General features: G+C 36.8%; 3 protein-coding genes across 5 annotated transcripts; 2 read left to right on the forward strand and 1 right to left on the reverse strand.

Annotated features, from left to right (window-relative positions):
• Nucleotides 1-241: 241 nt before the first annotated feature.
• HMA4 (heavy metal atpase 4) lies at nucleotides 242-8,014 on the forward strand. 3 transcript variants are annotated; one of them, NM_001335622.1, is made up of 10 exons: nucleotides 242-631; nucleotides 928-1,144; nucleotides 2,379-2,636; nucleotides 4,100-4,197; nucleotides 4,337-4,592; nucleotides 4,682-4,819; nucleotides 4,902-5,229; nucleotides 5,314-5,516; nucleotides 5,600-5,802; nucleotides 5,888-8,014. In NM_001335622.1, the coding sequence occupies exons 2-10, from the start codon at nucleotides 931-933 to the stop codon at nucleotides 7,706-7,708; spliced, it is 3,519 nt and encodes a 1,172-aa protein (NP_001324425.1). In that variant the 5' UTR covers nucleotides 242-631; nucleotides 928-930; the 3' UTR covers nucleotides 7,709-8,014. The 3 variants fall into 3 exon arrangements, with proteins under 3 accessions (NP_001324425.1, NP_179501.1, NP_001318247.1); NM_127468.5 differs by having other exon boundaries at nucleotides 242-433; NM_001335621.1 differs by lacking the exon at nucleotides 242-631 and having other exon boundaries at nucleotides 890-1,144; nucleotides 5,888-7,898.
• Nucleotides 8,015-8,077: 63 nt separating this feature from the next.
• AT2G19120 (P-loop containing nucleoside triphosphate hydrolases superfamily protein) lies at nucleotides 8,078-13,951 on the reverse strand. Its single transcript, NM_127469.3, has 8 exons — nucleotides 13,582-13,951; nucleotides 12,508-13,271; nucleotides 11,625-11,804; nucleotides 11,157-11,252; nucleotides 10,946-11,069; nucleotides 10,654-10,786; nucleotides 8,803-10,569; nucleotides 8,078-8,713 (listed from the first exon to the last, which is right to left on the reverse strand). Exons 2-8 carry the CDS (start codon nucleotides 13,253-13,255, stop codon nucleotides 8,489-8,491), a joined length of 3,273 nt encoding a protein of 1,090 aa, NP_179502.1. The 5' UTR covers nucleotides 13,256-13,271; nucleotides 13,582-13,951; the 3' UTR covers nucleotides 8,078-8,488.
• Nucleotides 13,952-15,092: 1,141 nt separating this feature from the next.
• On the forward strand, nucleotides 15,093-17,938 carry AT2G19130 (S-locus lectin protein kinase family protein). The gene has a single exon (NM_127470.4). It carries the CDS (start codon nucleotides 15,242-15,244, stop codon nucleotides 17,726-17,728), a length of 2,487 nt encoding a protein of 828 aa, NP_179503.1. The 5' UTR covers nucleotides 15,093-15,241; the 3' UTR covers nucleotides 17,729-17,938.
• Nucleotides 17,939-18,743: the final 805 nt, after the last annotated feature.

The following is an 18,743-nucleotide window of genomic DNA, read 5'->3' on the forward strand; positions in this document are numbered from 1 at the left end:
AATGGTTTAATAAAGGTTTCAAAAATTTAGTAATGGTTCTAAAATCATTTGGTACCCCCCTTATTAAACTTTCAACAACCTTATACACCTACTAGATTTGTGGTATTTTTAATAATTTTGAATTTTTGTGGTAGTTTTGGAAAACATGATTTAATAATTTGAAGCTTTTCGAATTACTCTATAATTTTTAATAGAGATCGATCATTATCCCTAAATATATTTATAAAAAATCTGATAATTACTAAAATGTTAAAGAAAACTAACCAATCATCTTGCATCTAACATTCTTACTTATCTGCCTATATAAGCAACAACTCCCATTTCTTGACTTCTCTATGTTCCTAACACTTCTCTCAACCTTTATCTGATCGCACCAAACCAGTTTTTTCGCATCGGCTTCTTCCTTTTGCTACTAGCTCTCCTCTCTTCTCCGGTATTTTTGTCTCTCTTCTTAATTCACACAGATTTCATGATAAGTGATGATCTATAACAAGACGCTAACTCTTCTCTTGCATTTCTCGTGTTTTCATTTTCTTGTTACGCCAAATTTATCCCTTCAAAATCATTTTTTTATGCGTATAGAATCCAAATAATAAGTAAAAGCTGATTCGTCTTCTTCCACTTAACACAAGTAAGCAATGAGAGGGTGAAGATTTTTCTTTAGGAAAAAAAAGAGAGTGAAGATATTTTTTGGCTTGATCTCAACATTATTTTTTCTTAAAAGTAAACATTTTCAATAAGAAAATACAAGACCCATACCGAAAGTTTCTTCTTAAAAAAAAAAAAAAGGTTTTGAACTGTTTCATGATAATGATAACTAAAAAAGTTTTTGCTTTCTTGTTTTTTTTCCTCCGCAAAACAGTCTTAAAGTATAACCAAAAAGCCTATAAATCAATATAATTTGTTGTTTTGATTTACGTTTTACAGAAAATGGCGTTACAAAACAAAGAAGAAGAGAAAAAGAAAGTGAAGAAGTTGCAAAAGAGTTACTTCGATGTTCTCGGAATCTGTTGTACATCGGAAGTTCCTATAATCGAGAATATTCTCAAGTCACTTGACGGCGTTAAAGAATATTCCGTCATCGTTCCCTCGAGAACCGTGATTGTTGTTCACGACAGTCTCCTCATCTCTCCCTTCCAAATTGGTAAATCTTTTTTTTCTTTGTGATAATAAAGATTTTTTTAAAAAAAAAAATTGGTAAATCATTATAAATAAATAGTTATTTAATATTTCTCTAATTTTTAATTTTACTCAGTCAAAAAATAATAATTAAAAAGCATAAATAATTATTTTATATTACACGAAAAGCTCACTTCATCTTATTTCTATTTATAAATTAGTGGTTTTGCGTCATGGTTTGATATTTTAATTAGTCAAATATATGTGATCCAACAAGTCACTTCAACTGAAAATATTTAATATTCTACCACTCAAATTTAATTTGCTTTCCCAAATCATTTCTTCTTAAGAAAACTAGTTTAGATCCAATTCTGTTTTACCAAAGTAATTTTTTCTTAATTGCTTTGCTTTGATATTTATGTACTGATAAAGTGGGGTAAATGGTTGTGTTTTTAACCTAGGAGCTAAAGGTCAATATTAAAATTAACAGTTTTTTCGCCTACAACAAAATAGGATAAACCGTTACTATTTTTTTTGTTTTATTAATCCCATGAAACACGTTCAGTTAGTATAACCAAAGATTGTGAATAAGGTTCGTCTAGTTTTTTTTCAAACTGTATCTAGTAAACCAACAAATTAAAAATGGTAACTTTTATAGAAACGCATAATGATATAATAACGGCAATAATACAACGATCACATGTTTTTATAAATTCTAAATTTTGCATATCATAAAACCTTTACCACATTTTGTTTTTTTTGCATATTATAGCTAACCTAATACATGCATATAACGCATGATACGTGTGTAACCAAATAAATAATATATTTAATTGACATCATATATAGAATTTAATTCCGAAATCATATATAGATAATACATAATAGAATAAAGGTTGTTAGAAAAAGCCTGTCGTGATACTTTACCAAATCTTTTGATATGAATATTTAATTGGTAGTGCATCATACTCGTTACGTAACAATATTTTATAATTTTTATTTGACAGAAAACATATTCTATATTAGACATTGAAAGTTAAAAATAATCAAATAAAAAATCAGAAAAAATTAAATAATAACACTATTTTCATCATTAAGAAAATACACTATTTTCAGTTTATTATTTACTAGTTTTTAAGGTTTGAATTTATAAAAATTGGCTAATATTTGTCATTTTCCTCACTTGCAAATATATTTTAATAAATCTTCTTCCACCTTTGTTAATTAATGATTTAATTCTGAAAAACATTGTGTTGCAGCTAAGGCACTAAACGAAGCTAGGTTAGAAGCAAACGTGAGGGTAAACGGAGAAACTAGCTTCAAGAACAAATGGCCGAGCCCTTTCGCCGTAGTTTCCGGCTTACTTCTCCTCCTATCCTTCCTAAAGTTTGTCTACTCGCCTTTACGTTGGCTCGCCGTGGCAGCAGTTGCCGCCGGTATCTATCCGATTCTTGCCAAAGCCTTTGCTTCCATTAAAAGGCCTAGGATCGACATCAACATATTGGTCATAATAACCGGTAATACCACTTTCTCCTCTTTTCTTTATGCTGTCGTTATACCACTTTTTTTTTTAGTATTCATTATTAGCATCTAACATTATTTCTCTATATTACTCCGTGACTTAAGAATGATGTGTTCTATAATAATTTGTTAGTTTATGGGTTATCCGTGATCGATGTAACAACTAGAAATAATATTGTTACTTATCTAAGATTTGAAAACTTAGCAAATTGTGGTTAAGGTAAAACTATTAATATATATAATTTCTTAAAACTTGTGATCGAGTCTCTATCCCTTTTTCGGTATTTTAAAAAAGCTTACATACTGCTTTCCTACAAACCCAACACTCCACGAAACCTTTTAGAAAAGTTTCCTTTATTTTGTTCATAACATTTTTAGATAAATTCATATGGGAAAACTACTAAAGAATAGGTATTAAGAAAAATATTGTATTATGCTCAACTTATTTTACTGAACTCCAATATAGGAAAAATTAAATACGTGTAGCAGTTTGATATGTTTGTTATATTGTAGAGTTTATTTGAGTTATAGGTTATAGAGGAAAACTAAAACAACTTTATATTTTTGCCGTAAGCAATGCAAATTTGAGTTATAGTTTATAGGAAAAAATCAAAATGTTCTTAGGATATAGGAAAAGTGAACATGTGATATAAACTTGAAAGTTGGTGTGGAAGATAATGCAAAAACAAAAGGTGCATTTCAAAATACGGGAAAAAGAAAGACGCCTTTCTCTTTTCTGTTTATAAAAATATACATTTTCGTTCATTTCTACTAGTACGATTATTTATAGGAACATACATAATTTCAAATTAAAACCATCTAAAGAGTAGAGAAAATAATTAAATATTTTGTTCAAGGAAAATAGTTATATTGTCTATATCGTAGGCAAGAAAATAAAAATCAGTTTTATTTTCCTTGGGTGCAATTAAGATGTCAATCTTTTTATATAAAATCAGAGTAATTTCATACCAGAAATCAGACTAAATTTTGAGATTTGTAGGAAGTCTCAAAAATCATAGTGTGATATCTTTTGATGATTTTTTCTAAAACAATTACAATTACGTGCCATAGATAGAAAAACGCTAAGCATAGGTTTTTGATTGAAAATGGAAAATGGAAAAAGAACCTTCAACTCATTAAAAGAAAACAAAAAAGTGCATATAATAATTTAAAATATCATCAAAAATGAAGAAATTAATTCAGAACTTGGAACTATTATGGAGCTATGGAATTAGTTTTAGTTGGAATTTCTGTTTAGTAGACATAATTAACAAGAAACCATACAAAGTCATGTGAATCCAAGTTTTTTTTTTTTTTTGATTTTTTTTTATTTCGCTTGGTAGATGTTATAGTGTTACTTTAAGCTTTCTTTGATTTTCTAAAAACAAAATATTTTACACTGAGAGGTGATACAATGTTTTAGGTTTAAACTGATAATGATCCAATTTCTTCAATACAGTGATTGCAACACTTGCAATGCAAGATTTCATGGAGGCAGCAGCAGTTGTGTTCCTATTCACCATATCCGACTGGCTCGAAACAAGAGCTAGCTACAAGGTTTGTGTCCTAATATTATTAGGCTAATAATCACCATCTATAACAATTGTGAAATCTCTTGCTATTTTTATAAATGATTTTGAAGTTGAAACTAGAATGGTTTATTAACGTAATGATTATTGCAAATGTAATATCTCAGGCGACCTCGGTAATGCAGTCTCTGATGAGCTTAGCTCCACAAAAGGCTATAATAGCAGAGACTGGTGAAGAAGTTGAAGTAGATGAGGTTAAGGTTGATACAGTTGTAGCAGTTAAAGCTGGTGAAACCATACCAATTGATGGAATTGTGGTGGATGGAAACTGTGAGGTAGACGAGAAAACCTTAACGGGCGAAGCATTTCCTGTGCCTAAACAGAGAGATTCTACCGTTTGGGCTGGAACCATTAATCTAAATGGTATGTAATCCTATTTTAAGAGCTTCAAGCTTTATACATTTTTGTTGTATCTTTCATTCTTTTGGTCTTTCTTGGTGTTTTTTTTGCAGGTTACATATGTGTGAAAACAACTTCTTTAGCGGGTGATTGTGTGGTTGCGAAAATGGCTAAGCTAGTAGAAGAAGCTCAGAGCAGTAAAACCAAATCTCAGAGACTAATAGACAAATGTTCTCAGTACTATACTCCAGGTAAGCAAAGACATAACCAGAATTTCTTTATGTTTTTGATTCGAGTAATTTTGAGACCTCTGTGTTTCTTGTTTTGTTTCAGCAATCATCTTAGTATCAGCTTGCGTTGCCATTGTCCCGGTTATAATGAAGGTCCACAACCTTAAACATTGGTTCCACCTAGCATTAGTTGTGTTAGTCAGTGGTTGTCCCTGTGGTCTTATCCTCTCTACACCAGTTGCTACTTTCTGTGCACTTACTAAAGCGGCAACTTCAGGGCTTCTGATCAAAAGTGCTGATTATCTTGACACACTCTCAAAGATCAAGATTGTTGCTTTCGATAAAACTGGGACTATTACAAGAGGAGAGTTCATTGTCATAGATTTCAAGTCACTCTCTAGAGATATAAACCTACGCAGCTTGCTTTACTGGTAAAAAAAAAACTTGTGTACTGACCATAACAAGTTTGCTGAGATAACTTATGACTGAGACTTTCTTGTTATATAATGTTTCAGGGTATCAAGTGTTGAAAGCAAATCAAGTCATCCAATGGCAGCAACAATCGTGGATTATGCAAAATCTGTTTCTGTTGAGCCTAGGCCTGAAGAGGTTGAGGATTACCAGAACTTTCCAGGTGAAGGAATCTACGGGAAGATTGATGGTAACGATATCTTCATTGGGAACAAAAAGATAGCTTCTCGAGCTGGTTGTTCAACAGGTACTTGTAATATAAAGCTCAACAGAATGTTTTGAGGTCTTGGTATTCTTTAGTCTGAGCACTTGATTGTTCTTTCTTTACAGTTCCAGAGATTGAAGTTGATACCAAAGGCGGGAAGACTGTTGGATACGTCTATGTAGGTGAAAGACTAGCTGGATTTTTCAATCTTTCTGATGCTTGTAGATCTGGTGTTTCTCAAGCAATGGCAGAACTGAAATCTCTAGGAATCAAAACCGCAATGCTAACGGGAGATAATCAAGCCGCGGCAATGCATGCTCAAGAACAGGTGAGACTAATATAAACCATATTTTTAATCACTCTCTTAAGCGAAGACGTTGTTTAATAGTACCTTGAAATGTTTTATGAAACAGCTAGGGAATGTTTTAGATGTTGTACATGGAGATCTTCTTCCAGAAGATAAGTCCAGAATCATACAAGAGTTTAAGAAAGAGGGACCAACCGCAATGGTAGGGGACGGTGTGAATGATGCACCAGCTTTAGCTACAGCTGATATTGGTATCTCCATGGGAATTTCTGGCTCTGCTCTTGCAACACAAACTGGTAATATTATTCTGATGTCTAATGATATAAGAAGGATACCACAAGCGGTGAAGCTAGCGAGAAGAGCACGACGCAAAGTTGTTGAAAACGTGTGTCTATCGATCATTTTAAAAGCAGGAATACTCGCTTTGGCATTTGCTGGTCATCCTTTGATTTGGGCTGCGGTTCTTGTTGATGTAGGGACTTGTCTGCTTGTGATTTTCAATAGTATGTTGCTGCTGCGAGAGAAGAAAAAGATTGGGAACAAAAAGTGTTACAGGGCTTCTACATCTAAGTTGAATGGTAGGAAACTTGAAGGCGATGATGATTATGTTGTGGACTTAGAAGCAGGCTTGTTAACAAAGAGCGGGAATGGTCAATGCAAATCAAGCTGTTGTGGAGATAAGAAAAATCAAGAGAATGTTGTGATGATGAAACCAAGTAGTAAAACCAGTTCTGATCATTCTCACCCTGGTTGTTGTGGCGATAAGAAGGAAGAAAAAGTGAAGCCGCTTGTGAAAGATGGCTGTTGCAGTGAGAAAACTAGGAAATCAGAGGGAGATATGGTTTCATTGAGCTCATGTAAGAAGTCTAGTCATGTCAAACATGACCTGAAAATGAAAGGTGGTTCAGGTTGTTGTGCTAGCAAAAATGAGAAAGGGAAGGAAGTAGTGGCAAAGAGCTGTTGTGAGAAACCCAAACAGCAGGTGGAGAGTGTTGGAGACTGCAAGTCTGGTCATTGCGAGAAGAAGAAGCAAGCTGAAGACATTGTTGTCCCGGTGCAGATTATTGGTCATGCATTAACGCATGTGGAGATCGAGTTGCAGACAAAGGAAACCTGCAAAACAAGCTGTTGTGACAGTAAAGAAAAGGTTAAGGAGACAGGTTTGCTGCTTTCTAGTGAGAACACACCTTACCTGGAGAAAGGAGTGCTGATTAAAGATGAAGGAAACTGCAAGTCTGGCAGCGAGAACATGGGGACAGTGAAACAAAGCTGCCATGAGAAGGGCTGCAGCGATGAAAAACAAACCGGGGAAATAACTCTTGCTTCGGAGGAAGAGACAGATGATCAAGATTGCTCCTCGGGATGTTGTGTGAACGAGGGAACAGTGAAACAAAGCTTCGATGAGAAGAAGCATTCTGTGTTGGTGGAGAAGGAAGGTTTGGACATGGAAACTGGTTTCTGTTGTGATGCCAAGCTGGTTTGTTGTGGAAACACAGAAGGTGAAGTGAAGGAGCAATGTCGTCTGGAGATAAAGAAAGAAGAACATTGCAAGTCTGGTTGCTGCGGCGAGGAAATACAAACCGGAGAAATCACTCTGGTTTCAGAGGAAGAGACAGAGAGCACGAATTGTTCCACGGGTTGTTGTGTGGACAAAGAAGAAGTGACACAAACCTGTCATGAGAAGCCTGCTAGCTTGGTGGTATCAGGCTTGGAAGTGAAGAAGGATGAGCATTGTGAGAGCTCACACAGAGCCGTCAAGGTAGAGACCTGTTGCAAAGTGAAGATTCCAGAGGCTTGCGCATCAAAATGTAGGGACAGAGCGAAGCGTCACAGTGGTAAAAGCTGTTGCAGGAGTTATGCAAAAGAGTTATGCAGCCACCGCCATCATCATCACCACCACCACCACCATCACCATGTGAGTGCTTGATGGAGATTGATTGAATAACTTAAACTCTTGATGCATCCATCTATTCACATTACGTTTAGTCTCATTCCGTGAATGCCGAAATAAAAAACAAAATGTTCCAGCAAAGGCAGTTTATTAGATTAAGCAACTGTGTTATTCATAAAGACAATGCTAGTGATTTTTTTTTAGTACTTTATGTATTGCAATTCCTAAAGTATTTTGAACTTTGATCTTAAGAGTCTTAAAATCAAACAAACCAAGCAGTTGAAACAGACCTTGGATCAAAGTTAGTGTTACCAATTACCATCCATAAGCTGTCCTTTCGTTTCCCAAGTAGCTGGAGGAGTAGAAACCAAGGTAGGACATGATCTAATGACTTAAGATAATATGATTTTTCATTGATCGATGAGATAAAAGAACACTGATCACACCAAAAAACAAAGAAAGTGAGTTTTATAATGAAGCAGATTAAAATATGAGATGATAAAGGATTATATACAAGATGCTAACACAATGCGAGTTGTGCTATATGATGATACTAATATGGAAGTGTGAAGAAAACTAACAAATCTTCTAAGACCTGTTTTCATTTATACTCTGAACTTTAAATTCCCTATTTCACAGCATTGCTGATCATTATCTTCTTCTCCTTCATGACAACAAAAAATAATCTGGAAGAGAGAAGCAAAATCCAGTACATGTCCTGGGACAAAACCGTCTTGAGAGTCTTCACATCGTGGGTATTATCAACAAGTTCGTTCAACGTCATTTTGTGCATATCTCAGCATTTCCAATACAGCTTCAACGTAATTTGGTGTGCAGGCCTATGATCGGTGCGTCTGAAGGGTACAGCTTCGATGTTATTAACCCATTATTAGGTGCCATGGGATTATAACTAGATACTTTAGGGATTGGGAAATCCAGGGGAAGAGAGTCCATTTCCATAAAACAGTTTCTGCCTCTCGCGTCAGAGATCAACGCTGCCCAATCCTCAGACTTCATCAGAGCAGATGCATTTCCCATCACCTATTCAAGTAAAAAGTTGTTGAAAAAACCCATCAACATATAATATCAAACAAAATGTGTGCGAGCAGAGAGATAGAGAGAAACCATACCCACAGAGCTCTTCTCGCACGGGTAAGAGCAACATTCATCCGCCGGATATCTGAAACAAAGCCAACCCCATGACCCGAAGCACGCACACATGACATGATTATAACATCACGTTCTTGACCCTGAAACGCGTCTACTGTATTAATATAAATCTCTTTCAGTTCATCTTGGCCCAAAGCATTGCCAAACTCGTGCTTAAGGCATTTCAGCTGCAGTTTGTACGGGGTTATTACTCCCACAGAGACTTTACCCGCACCCAACGACTTCAGAGTTTTCTGAAGATGCATGTACACCCCAACACAGAATCGAGCTTCATCAACATTCTCGTAAGATACAGATCCACCTCTATGAGACTCCCGCCCATGGCTGATATTGAAGAAAAGGTAAGGCCTAAGAACAGGATCTTTATAGTAAATCTCATCAGGAGCGCTGGATATACTTTCACTGTCTTTGAGGCGTCCTTGGTAGAAGTACCTTGAAGGAAAATCTCGAATTTGAGGATGCATTCTGTATTGAACAGTCAATAACAAAGTCGGACAGCCTGCTAGCTGAAACCTTTCAAAGAGACTTCTACTATATAAAAGAGTTCCAGCAGCCTTGCTAATCACTGTCGCAGGAAGCTGCTGAGGATCACCGACAAGTACACATCGCGCAGCACCAAGAGCAAGGGGAGGAAGAACTCCAACCTCACTAGCTTGGGCAGCCTCGTCAATGACAACCATATCGAAGCCATGGGTAAGACGAGAAAACAGTTTACGACCACTGCTTGATACAGTGGTAAAAACAATTTCAGCCTCATTTGCAAAACTTGCCTCAAGACTCGCTCGTGCTTCCTCAAGATTAAAATTGTTACCAGCACGAAACTTTCCCTCCACAATAAGAAGGCGAGATATTTCAACAAGTACTTTATCTCTGGCTTCAACCACCGCAGCAAGGTGCTGTAACAATGCATCTCTTTTCTGGTCTCTTGAAATAAGGACTTCAGGATCAACTCCAACAGATCCCTGAGAACGTGTAGCAAAAGCTGCAGCATTAAGTTCCCTTTTAAGTCCAGCTATATTTTGAGAAATCTGTGTTTCTTGTAGTCTGAGGTTACGCATGTGTCGTAGAATCTCGTCGCGGGATATAGCTAATAGCTGATCACTTCTTCGCTCCACAGAAACTGCTTGAGCAGCTCGCGATTGAGAATCAACACCGACTCGAGCAACATCGGGACGATATACCCTCATCTCCCCATCAATAAAACCACGGTCGAGGACACGTGAAAGAAGTTCATCAGTTGCAGCATTCGAAGGAGCACAAACAAGCATCCTTGGTTTAGCACAGAGTTTGGGCAGGGTGCGGAAGAGATTGTGGTCCATGTTTTGTAGGACTTCATCAATAGAGCCTGACAAAATATTATCTGAACTGCTGCACTCATTAGCTTGATTATAGGTTTCAGGTGCTAATTTCTTCAGCAACGAAGTGTAATATTGTTGATACTGAACCAAATGGATAACATTCAACATTCCCCAAACAGTGTGTGTCTTGCCTGTTCCTGGCGGACCCTGAACAAGAGTGAATGGCCATGGTTCTTGCTTCTTCACCCCACTACTAGTACCAGCTGCAGTATGCATGGCCGCCCAGTGGATTGCAGCCAGCTGCGGAGCATTAAAGCTTCTATGTAAATGGTCAACAAAGCTAGTAGTGAAACAATCAGGCGTTGCAGGGGTTTGCTCCTCGTAACTAGGAAACTGCTCCGGACTGGGGTTGAGAATGGCATTTTGCATCTAAAAAAGACATTAAGTTTCACCAACATCAGCATATTTTAAAGCACCTATAGGAGATCTGTAGGAGAATAAACAAAAACCAACCTGTGGGTTAAGTCGAGAAAACGCATGAAGTGCAACATATTCCCTCTGTGTGGTTGCAAGTGAACCAAGCACTGTTAGATGCCAGATATCCTGAGGTTTAAGCTTCCGTAAAATATGACTATCATCAATCTTGCTGCCAAAATAAATGTTCCATGCAAATACATGGAGAAGAGATGAGAGACTATAAATATTTGCTTTCAATTTCTGATAGTTTGTGAAAAATAGAAGAAAGGATAAAAACTCAGACAGAGTATCAACAGATAAAGAATGAACATACAATATATGAACCTACCTGCCAGTGCCACCAGAATTTCCAACATAGAAATGTAGAGTAGCTCCACGAGGGTCACGGGTATCAACTGGTATATGTCTCCTAACTGTACCAGCGACACGTCCAGCATCCTCATGGTCTTCATCTTAGCATAAAGAAGAGAAAAATTATACAAAATGCACAGAAGCTAGCAATATAGAAACAACCAGACATCAATGATCTCCAAACGCACCTGATTCAGGCAGTGGAGTTGAAAGAACTGCAACATCTCCCTCCTTGAAAGCCCATTTACAGCCATTTAAGGAGTTAAGTATTACATCATACCATCCTAAATACATAAACAAAGACTAGCAGTCAAGTAACTTAACAGAAACTTGGAAGTGTTTCTCAGACGGCCAGACATAAAAAGGTATCAAATAAGGTTGTCAATCCAAAGAGATATAAGAAACCAGTCTCCACAACTCAAACCTAATAGAGAACATAATGACAAGCAAAACGAGGACCCTAATCAAGAGACCTGGTAAACTGCTTAAGTTATAAGATCGTGAATCAAGGGCAAAATCATTTTCCTAGATAAACTGTGAGTTTACAAGAAAACTTTCAGAAACAAGGAGAAGAAACAAAGTCCAATAAACTGTTTAACAATGCACAAAGTGTCTATGCATGCTTACACATGTGAACAAGATCTAGGGCCAGTTACCTCTCTCTCTTCTTTCGATGGATTTTATTCGAACTTTCACATATGTATTAGCCTCAGCCAGTTCAACCCATGTACTGTAAAGTTGTGCCCGGCATTCCTCAAAAAGTAAGGGTTCAAAAACTCTGACATATTCCTCCATAGATTCAAACCGCTCAGGTACACTTCGGAGTTCGGTATCCTCTGATAGACAAGAAAATTTATACCACTTGTAAATCAAACAAAATGGGCGAAAGAATACACAATGAGCTAAAAAGGAAGAAAATATTTGTTTGGAAAAAATCAGCCATCATCTTCCATGCATGCCAAATATCCTACTCTATAAAGCCTAAAGAAGGACGGAAAACATAAAAATCAAAAAGTGAACGAATACTCGATATTCACTTTTCTCCGATATACCATTCAGCTTTTAGATATTGCATCGTCTAGGCTGAGGAGATTTTTAACCCCAATATAGTTTGGACCAGAGTGTCAGCCTGATAAATAATTACTACCAGGAACCAGTTCTAGTTGCAAAGCTAGACTTTATGTTCAATGCCTTAAGAGGTTAGCAACAATAACAATGGTGGAAATAGATAGGGACATATATGCCACAACATAATGAAATTTCTATTAAAATCTATCTGAGATCTTTAAGCAAGGAACAAAACAAGAACAAGTCGATCACCAAAGTCACTAGAATTCTCCAATCTACTTTAACAGTACGATATATTCGTTGCAGCTTACATGTCTTTTGACTATATGATTCTCCAGAGTCATGACTTTAGAAGCAGTAAATTTTACTCACATAAAAGTTTCTACCGTAAATTAAGATTCAATTCCTTCTAGAAAAATAAGGCATATTCAAGAAGATGTTCCATAGGTAGTAATGTAATAATTATCATACCAGGATGACGCCAGAACTTTTCGTTGGTCACCTCTCGAATAAGACGTTCCACAGATGTATCCTGATATTGGGTACTACTTGTGGCTGGCTTCTTGAAAGATCTTTGGCTGTAAGATACTTTTCTACTAGATGAATGACCGCTCTTGGGCTGCCGTATATTAGCCGGCTGCTTCCAAGAAGCCTGCCTTGATACAGATGTTCCCATCCCTTCAGCAGAAGGTTCTTCATCCCTGTTGAGCCTCCTAGGTTTACCAAGTAAACCTGAATATGATTCCCCATTACTTTCGGTCTTCTGTTCAGCAGATTCTGAATGTATACCGCCAGTAGAAGGAAAATCAACTGATTTTAGATTTTGATGGCTTTGGCTTTGGCTTTCTCCTCCATGCTCAGCAGGTGGATTAACTGCACTGGAGCGTGTAGGGACAGCCTGTGCAAAGTTCTGTCTCCTAGGTGTAGATGTATTAACAGTACCTGCTTGCTTAACATCTTCCAAATTAAGAAACCTAGTCTGCCTATTTCGTTTCTTTCCCAACATTGCCTCTTTATGTTGATCCATCTTTCTCTTCACTGTAGTATTAGCACATTTAACTGCATAACTTGCTTCAACTCCTTTAACTTCTCTCTGCTTCACCATCAAACCTGGTTCTTGTAGCTCATCTCTAACACTGCCTTCACCACCAGTTTCTATCATTCCCTTGTAGTCAGAAAGATCTTGTGTATTCTCCTTGGCACTAGCATCAGAATCCATCACTTCACCTTCTTATCTGTCATAATCTCCACAAGTATTAGCGTTTGCAGATACAATAACATTCTTTGGTTGATTCAAATTAACATTTATCATTTCCATCAGCATCTATAGAAACTTCACTAAGATCAAGTAACAATAAAAGAATCAAATGACGTATCTCCTCTGAACTACAGAAGTTTCTGCAGAGAAAGCTTAAACCTCAAAATCGAAACTAAGCATAGTGATCAAAACATTGATTCAGCGACCATGAATATAGAACAGATGATTATAAATGGCGCAAACACGCATTTGTTATTCAAGCAAAGTTCAAGATCGAGCAAACGAACCGGTAACAGAGTCGGCGAACGGCGGCGGCGAGTTTTAGTTAGGGTCTAAAAAGAATGTGTTACGTGAGCACAATCGTAATCTCACTCTACTCCGGCAAAGTTTGTACTGTGCCGAGTACGAAATTACAGTTCTAAGATACGAATTCGTCTTCCGATGACGCCGGCGACGGGGACCGGAGATTTTATTAAAACTTAAAACTATTCTTCGATATCGGAGGGGAGAGGAATCTGGTGGCTTAGAGACTATGCGACTTTGTAAGAGATTGAACTTGGACCGTTGGATTAAGGCTTACGTTAGATAATCTGACGGTATTTAAAACATGTTTGCTTGTTTAGCTTATGATCCGATGTGTAAGAGCAAATTTGTTTAGCTTATGATAAACCCTTTGATGCTTATATAGGGGGAGAAAGAGAGAGAAAGAGCAAAAAAAATCGTATTTGTTTTAAAGTTCTTTTTGTAATACTTCTTTTTAAAAATTGTATGTGATGTTTAAAGTTTTCACACACCAATCACGAATTATTATTATTATTATTTTTAATTATAGTACTATTAATTATCTACTTAAACAAGATTTAACCAGTATGAAAACAATCTGTAGAATATAAATTGTTAAAATAATTAAAAAAATATATTTAATTTTGCATTAAAAATTGAAAACCTCATCTATTTTAAAACAAAAAAAAATTCCAAAAACATTAAAAAAATACATAAAAAAAAGCAAAAAAAAAAAAGCAGAGGGTGTATTTTAGGTTAGCAAAAGGTTTTAGAAGATCATTTACGGCGAATCAAAAGATATGACAACATATTATTGTGGGATAAAAAAAATTATTGTGGGCTAAAAGATTTGAAGTACACGAATTTCATTTATGTCAAAACGGTGTTGTAACGTAGAACGTAGTTGTTCATTCTTTAGCTATCAAAATTCAAAAGATATTGAGATCGAAAAGACGAAAACATACGTATAATATATTAGGGATATATTATTGTAGATTACCTAAAAGATTTAAGGAAGCGAATTTTCACTCATCTCAAAACGATTTTGTAACGTGGTTGTCATTCTTTAGCTAAACATGATCTTTTAAATACATTTTTTTTTCTTTTATTGTTGTATTGATTCCACCATTTTGATTAAAGTTTTTATCTTGACTAAAAACATTTCTATAAGAATTCAAGAGGTGTTTTAAAAATAAAGTATATCTTGACCCACAAATAAAAACAAGAATTTGGGTACACATTATTTTCCAATTTGTATAATCATCATATGTCCGACCATATTAACTAGTCAAGACGTTAGACTTCATTCATAATACGAATTGGGTGCTAGTTTGGTTAAATGCATTTTATGACTACGCATTTTATTCACACAACACAACAGAACACAACGTGAAATATACGAGAAAGACAAATCACAAATCTAATAATATTTGAGTTTTTGACGAGGTCAAGAAAAGTATTTTAGGTCCGTCCCATCATAATTATTGTAACTTGTTTGACTTTTCTCCAATAAACAAACCAACCCAAACATACGACATATCTCCTCTCTTTGATAATCGCCATTAACAAACCAAACCTCACGGAGTCTTCTCCTTTTTAAAAGAAGAGTCTCTCTTCATAATCATATGATCTCTCTCTCTTTCCAGTTTCCTCTAAGCTTTTCTCATGGTTTCGTTCTTGACCCTCACTTCCTTCTTTTTCATCTGCTTCTTCATCCATGGCTCTTCCGCCGTCGACACAATCTCCGGCGACTTTACTCTCTCCGGCGACCAGACTATTGTCTCCTCCGACGGAACTTACGAAATGGGTTTCTTTAAACCAGGTTCTTCTTCAAACTTCTACATAGGTATGTGGTATAAGCAACTCTCTCAAACCATACTATGGGTAGCCAATCGAGACAAAGCAGTTTCCGACAAAAACTCATCAGTTTTCAAAATCTCCAACGGAAACTTAATCCTACTCGACGGTAATTACCAGACTCCGGTTTGGTCCACCGGTCTCAACTCCACTTCCTCTGTTTCTGCTCTTGAAGCGGTTTTGCAAGACGACGGCAATCTTGTTCTCAGAACCGGCGGCTCTAGCTTATCAGCTAACGTATTGTGGCAAAGCTTTGATCACCCGGGAGACACGTGGCTTCCCGGAGTGAAGATCCGGTTAGATAAACGAACCGGAAAGAGCCAGCGACTCACTTCGTGGAAGAGTCTCGAAGATCCATCACCAGGTTTGTTCTCTCTCGAGCTAGACGAATCCACAGCTTACAAAATTCTCTGGAACGGATCTAATGAGTACTGGTCAAGTGGTCCTTGGAACCCTCAGAGCAGGATCTTTGATTCGGTTCCCGAGATGAGACTCAATTACATCTACAACTTCAGCTTTTTCTCTAACACCACAGACTCATACTTCACGTACTCTATCTATAACCAGTTGAACGTGTCACGCTTCGTCATGGACGTGTCTGGACAGATCAAACAGTTCACTTGGTTAGAAGGAAACAAGGCATGGAACTTGTTCTGGTCTCAACCTCGACAACAATGTCAGGTCTATAGGTATTGTGGCTCCTTTGGAATTTGCAGTGACAAGTCTGAGCCTTTTTGCCGTTGCCCACAAGGGTTTAGGCCTATGTCGCAGAAAGACTGGGACTTGAAGGATTACTCTGCAGGCTGCGTTAGAAAGACTGAACTACAATGCTCTCGTGGAGACATTAACCAGTTTTTTCGTCTTCCGAACATGAAACTAGCTGATAATTCAGAGGTATTGACAAGAACTAGTCTTAGTATTTGTGCCTCTGCTTGCCAAGGAGATTGTTCTTGTAAGGCTTATGCATATGATGAAGGCTCGAGCAAATGCTTGGTTTGGTCTAAAGATGTCTTGAATCTACAGCAACTTGAAGATGAAAACAGTGAGGGGAACATATTTTATCTTAGACTCGCTGCTTCTGACGTTCCTAATGTTGGTGCTTCGGGTAAGAGTAACAATAAAGGTTTGATATTTGGGGCGGTTCTAGGCTCGTTAGGAGTAATAGTCCTTGTTCTGTTGGTGGTAATCTTGATCTTAAGGTACAGGAGGAGGAAGAGAATGAGAGGAGAGAAGGGTGATGGTACATTGAGTGCGTTTAGCTATAGAGAATTACAGAATGCGACAAAGAATTTCTCGGATAAGTTAGGAGGAGGAGGTTTTGGTTCAGTGTTCAAAGGTGCTTTACCGGATTCTAGTGATATAGCGGTGAAGAGGCTTGAGGGTATTAGCCAAGGGGAGAAGCAGTTTAGGACGGAAGTAGTGACGATAGGAACGATCCAACACGTTAATCTAGTGAGGCTTCGCGGGTTTTGCTCCGAAGGAAGCAAGAAATTGTTGGTTTATGATTACATGCCTAATGGTTCTTTGGATTCTCATCTTTTCTTAAACCAAGTTGAAGAAAAGATCGTCCTCGGGTGGAAACTGCGGTTCCAAATCGCGTTAGGGACAGCTAGAGGATTAGCTTATCTACACGATGAATGTAGAGACTGTATCATTCACTGCGATATAAAACCCGAAAACATTTTGTTAGATTCACAGTTTTGTCCCAAAGTTGCTGATTTCGGTTTGGCCAAGCTCGTGGGTCGAGATTTTAGTAGGGTTTTGACGACAATGAGAGGCACAAGAGGGTATCTTGCACCGGAATGGATATCGGGAGTTGCGATAACAGCGAAAGCCGATGTTTACAGCTACGGGATGATGTTATTTGAGCTTGTTTCCGGGAGGAGAAACACAGAGCAATCAGAGAACGAGAAAGTCAGATTCTTTCCAAGTTGGGCCGCGACCATACTCACCAAAGATGGAGACATTCGCTCACTGGTTGACCCTAGACTAGAGGGAGATGCAGTGGACATAGAGGAGGTCACGAGAGCTTGTAAAGTGGCGTGTTGGTGCATACAAGACGAAGAGAGTCATAGGCCAGCGATGAGTCAAGTTGTTCAGATTCTTGAAGGTGTCTTGGAAGTGAATCCACCGCCTTTTCCAAGATCAATTCAAGCTTTAGTCGTTTCCGATGAAGACGTGGTCTTCTTTACTGAGTCGTCATCTTCGTCAAGCCATAATTCTTCACAGAATCACAAGCATTCTTCTTCTTCTTCTTCTTCCAAGAAAATGACCAACGATAACTCTTCTGCTTAGTTAATAATGTAAACTCATGTTTATCAATGTGTAATTTTAATAGTGAATGAGTAGTAACATAGCAAGAAAATCACTGAATGTTCTTCTATTGTATCATTATTTATTTCTTACAAGAACGCTACGAATTTGTGTAAATTTATATATGTTACAAGAATGTTACCAATTTGTGTAAAGTTTGATCTTTTTAAACCTCATCATTTCGGTTCCAAAACACATTAGCTCTAACTGAAATTTTCTTCTATTGTATAATTATTTATCTGGCACAAGTATATATTACAAGGTTGTTACCAATATATATTAAATAAAAGTCAAATTTATAAGCTTCTAAGGCCGTCCACTTTATATATATATATATGTACACACAAATTAAAGACATGCTAACTTTGTTATTGTACTATCTAAAATGTCCTAAAGTATAAAGAGTAGATATCTAAAAAAAACTCCTAAGATATAAGAAAAATCTCTACGCCAAAAAATATTATTTTTGCCTTTTTGAATTATCAAAATTACTTTTATGTATATTTGTTAGATTCGATTTTATTCCTTTAAAATGAATGGCAAATTATCTGTTTACTTAATTAGATACATTTTATAAAGATAAATATTGGTGAAAAAAGCAAATCCTAGAACCTTTCACCGCCTCTATGGTTCCTATAAAAATACCTTGATTGGATATTAATTCAGCTGAAGTCGATCTATGTTGCTTCAAATTAGCTTGATAGTTCCATTAAAGATAATTCATGATGTTTACGTTCGAGTGCATATATTGGATGTGTTGAAGTCAAAACGTGAATGATTGCATGAAAATTTGGGAAATGTTAAAACCGACATACATCGTCACGGATCAAAGATTTAAATCCCTTCTGTAGAGAAGGTAAGCTCGCATTTATATATCTGAGATATATTCTTACATTTTTGGTGTGTTTTTTCATTTTTAGATACAAAGATATTTTTTGAATTTTAGTTTTAAGCGACTAAATTAAACGGTTGAATAAGCGATGGGCACTTAATCTTC

Source organism: Arabidopsis thaliana, chromosome 2 (genome assembly GCF_000001735.4).
Source record: "Arabidopsis thaliana chromosome 2, partial sequence".
NCBI classification, from domain to species: domain Eukaryota; kingdom Viridiplantae; phylum Streptophyta; class Magnoliopsida; order Brassicales; family Brassicaceae; genus Arabidopsis; species Arabidopsis thaliana.

Coding starts and splice junctions, on each gene's coding strand:
- HMA4 (NM_001335622.1), top strand. CDS start 931: ATGGCGTTACAAAACAAAGAAGAAGAGAAAAAGAAAGTGAAGAAGTTG. Junction 1,145..2,378: donor CATCTCTCCCTTCCAAATTG/GTAAATCTTTTT, acceptor ATTGTGTTGCAG/CTAAGGCACTAAACGAAGCT. Junction 4,198..4,336: donor AAACAAGAGCTAGCTACAAG/GTTTGTGTCCTA, acceptor GTAATATCTCAG/GCGACCTCGGTAATGCAGTC.
- AT2G19120 (NM_127469.3), bottom strand. CDS start 13,255: ATGGATTCTGATGCTAGTGCCAAGGAGAATACACAAGATCTTTCTGAC. Junction 11,253..11,624: donor CATCGAAAGAAGAGAGAGAG/GTAACTGGCCCT, acceptor TTATGTATTTAG/GATGGTATGATGTAATACTT. Junction 8,714..8,802: donor GTGCGAGAAGAGCTCTGTGG/GTATGGTTTCTC, acceptor TTACTTGAATAG/GTGATGGGAAATGCATCTGC.
- AT2G19130 (NM_127470.4), top strand. CDS start 15,242: ATGGTTTCGTTCTTGACCCTCACTTCCTTCTTTTTCATCTGCTTCTTC.